Source organism: Lottia gigantea, assembly GCF_000327385.1.
Source record: "Lottia gigantea unplaced genomic scaffold LOTGIsca_181, whole genome shotgun sequence".
NCBI classification, from domain to species: Eukaryota; Metazoa; Mollusca; class Gastropoda; family Lottiidae; genus Lottia; species Lottia gigantea.
Genome location: NW_008708320.1, coordinates 118,724 through 119,639, shown reverse-complemented (window position 1 = coordinate 119,639; position 916 = coordinate 118,724). Strand labels below are relative to the sequence as shown.

The following is a 916-nucleotide window of genomic DNA, read 5'->3' as shown; positions in this document are numbered from 1 at the left end:
AACCTAACCCTTATACACACAAATCTAACCCCTATATACACAAACCTAACCCTTATATACACAAACCTAACTCCTATATACACAAACCTAACCCTTATATACACAAACCTAACCCTTATATACACAAACCTAACCCTTATATACACAAACCTAACCCTTATATACACAAACCTAACCCTTATACACACAAACCTAACCCTTATATACACAAACCTAACCCTTATATACACAAACATAACCCTTATACACACAAACCTAACCCTTATAAAACTAAGACTCATACGACTATAAAACTAAGACTCATACGACTATAAAACTAAGACTAAGACCAACTGACAAGTTGACGTTCTCTTCCAGCCAACTGATATCACAGACTAGGTAGTTGTTGGTAGATGACAAGTTGACGTTCGCTTCCAGCTAACTAATATCACAGACTAGATAGTTGTTGGTAGATGACAAGTTAACGTCTGCTTCCAGCTAACTGATATCACAAACTAGGTAGTTGTTGGTAGATGACAAGTTAACGTCTGCTTCCAGCTAACTGATATTACAGACTAGGTAGTTGTTGGTAGATGAAAAGTTGACGTTCGCTTCCAGCTAACTAATATCACAGACTAGATAGTTGTTGGTAGATGACAAGTTGACGTTCTCTTCCAGCTAACTGATATCACAGACTAGGTAGTTGTTGGTAGATGACAAGTTGACGTTCCATTCCAGCTAACTGATATCACAGACTAGGTAGTTGTTGGTAGATGACAAGTTGACGTTCGCTTCCAGCTAACTAATATCACAGACTAAGTAGTTGTGTATAGATGACAAGTTGACGTTCGCTTCCAGCTAACTGATATCACAGACTAGGTAGTTGTTGGTAGATGACAAGTTGACGTTCTCTTCCAGCCAACTGATATCACAGACT

General features: G+C 38.3%; 1 protein-coding gene across 1 annotated transcript; it reads left to right on the top strand.

Moving 5' to 3' along the window:
• Nucleotides 1-2: 2 nt before the first annotated feature.
• Nucleotides 3-314, top strand: LOTGIDRAFT_142510 (hypothetical protein; the record flags this gene model as incomplete). Its single annotated transcript, XM_009052397.1, has 1 exon — nt 3-314. A coding segment is annotated over one exon (312 nt), but the record flags the coding sequence as incomplete, so codon positions are not given.
• Between the last annotated feature and the right edge of the window lie 602 nt (nt 315-916).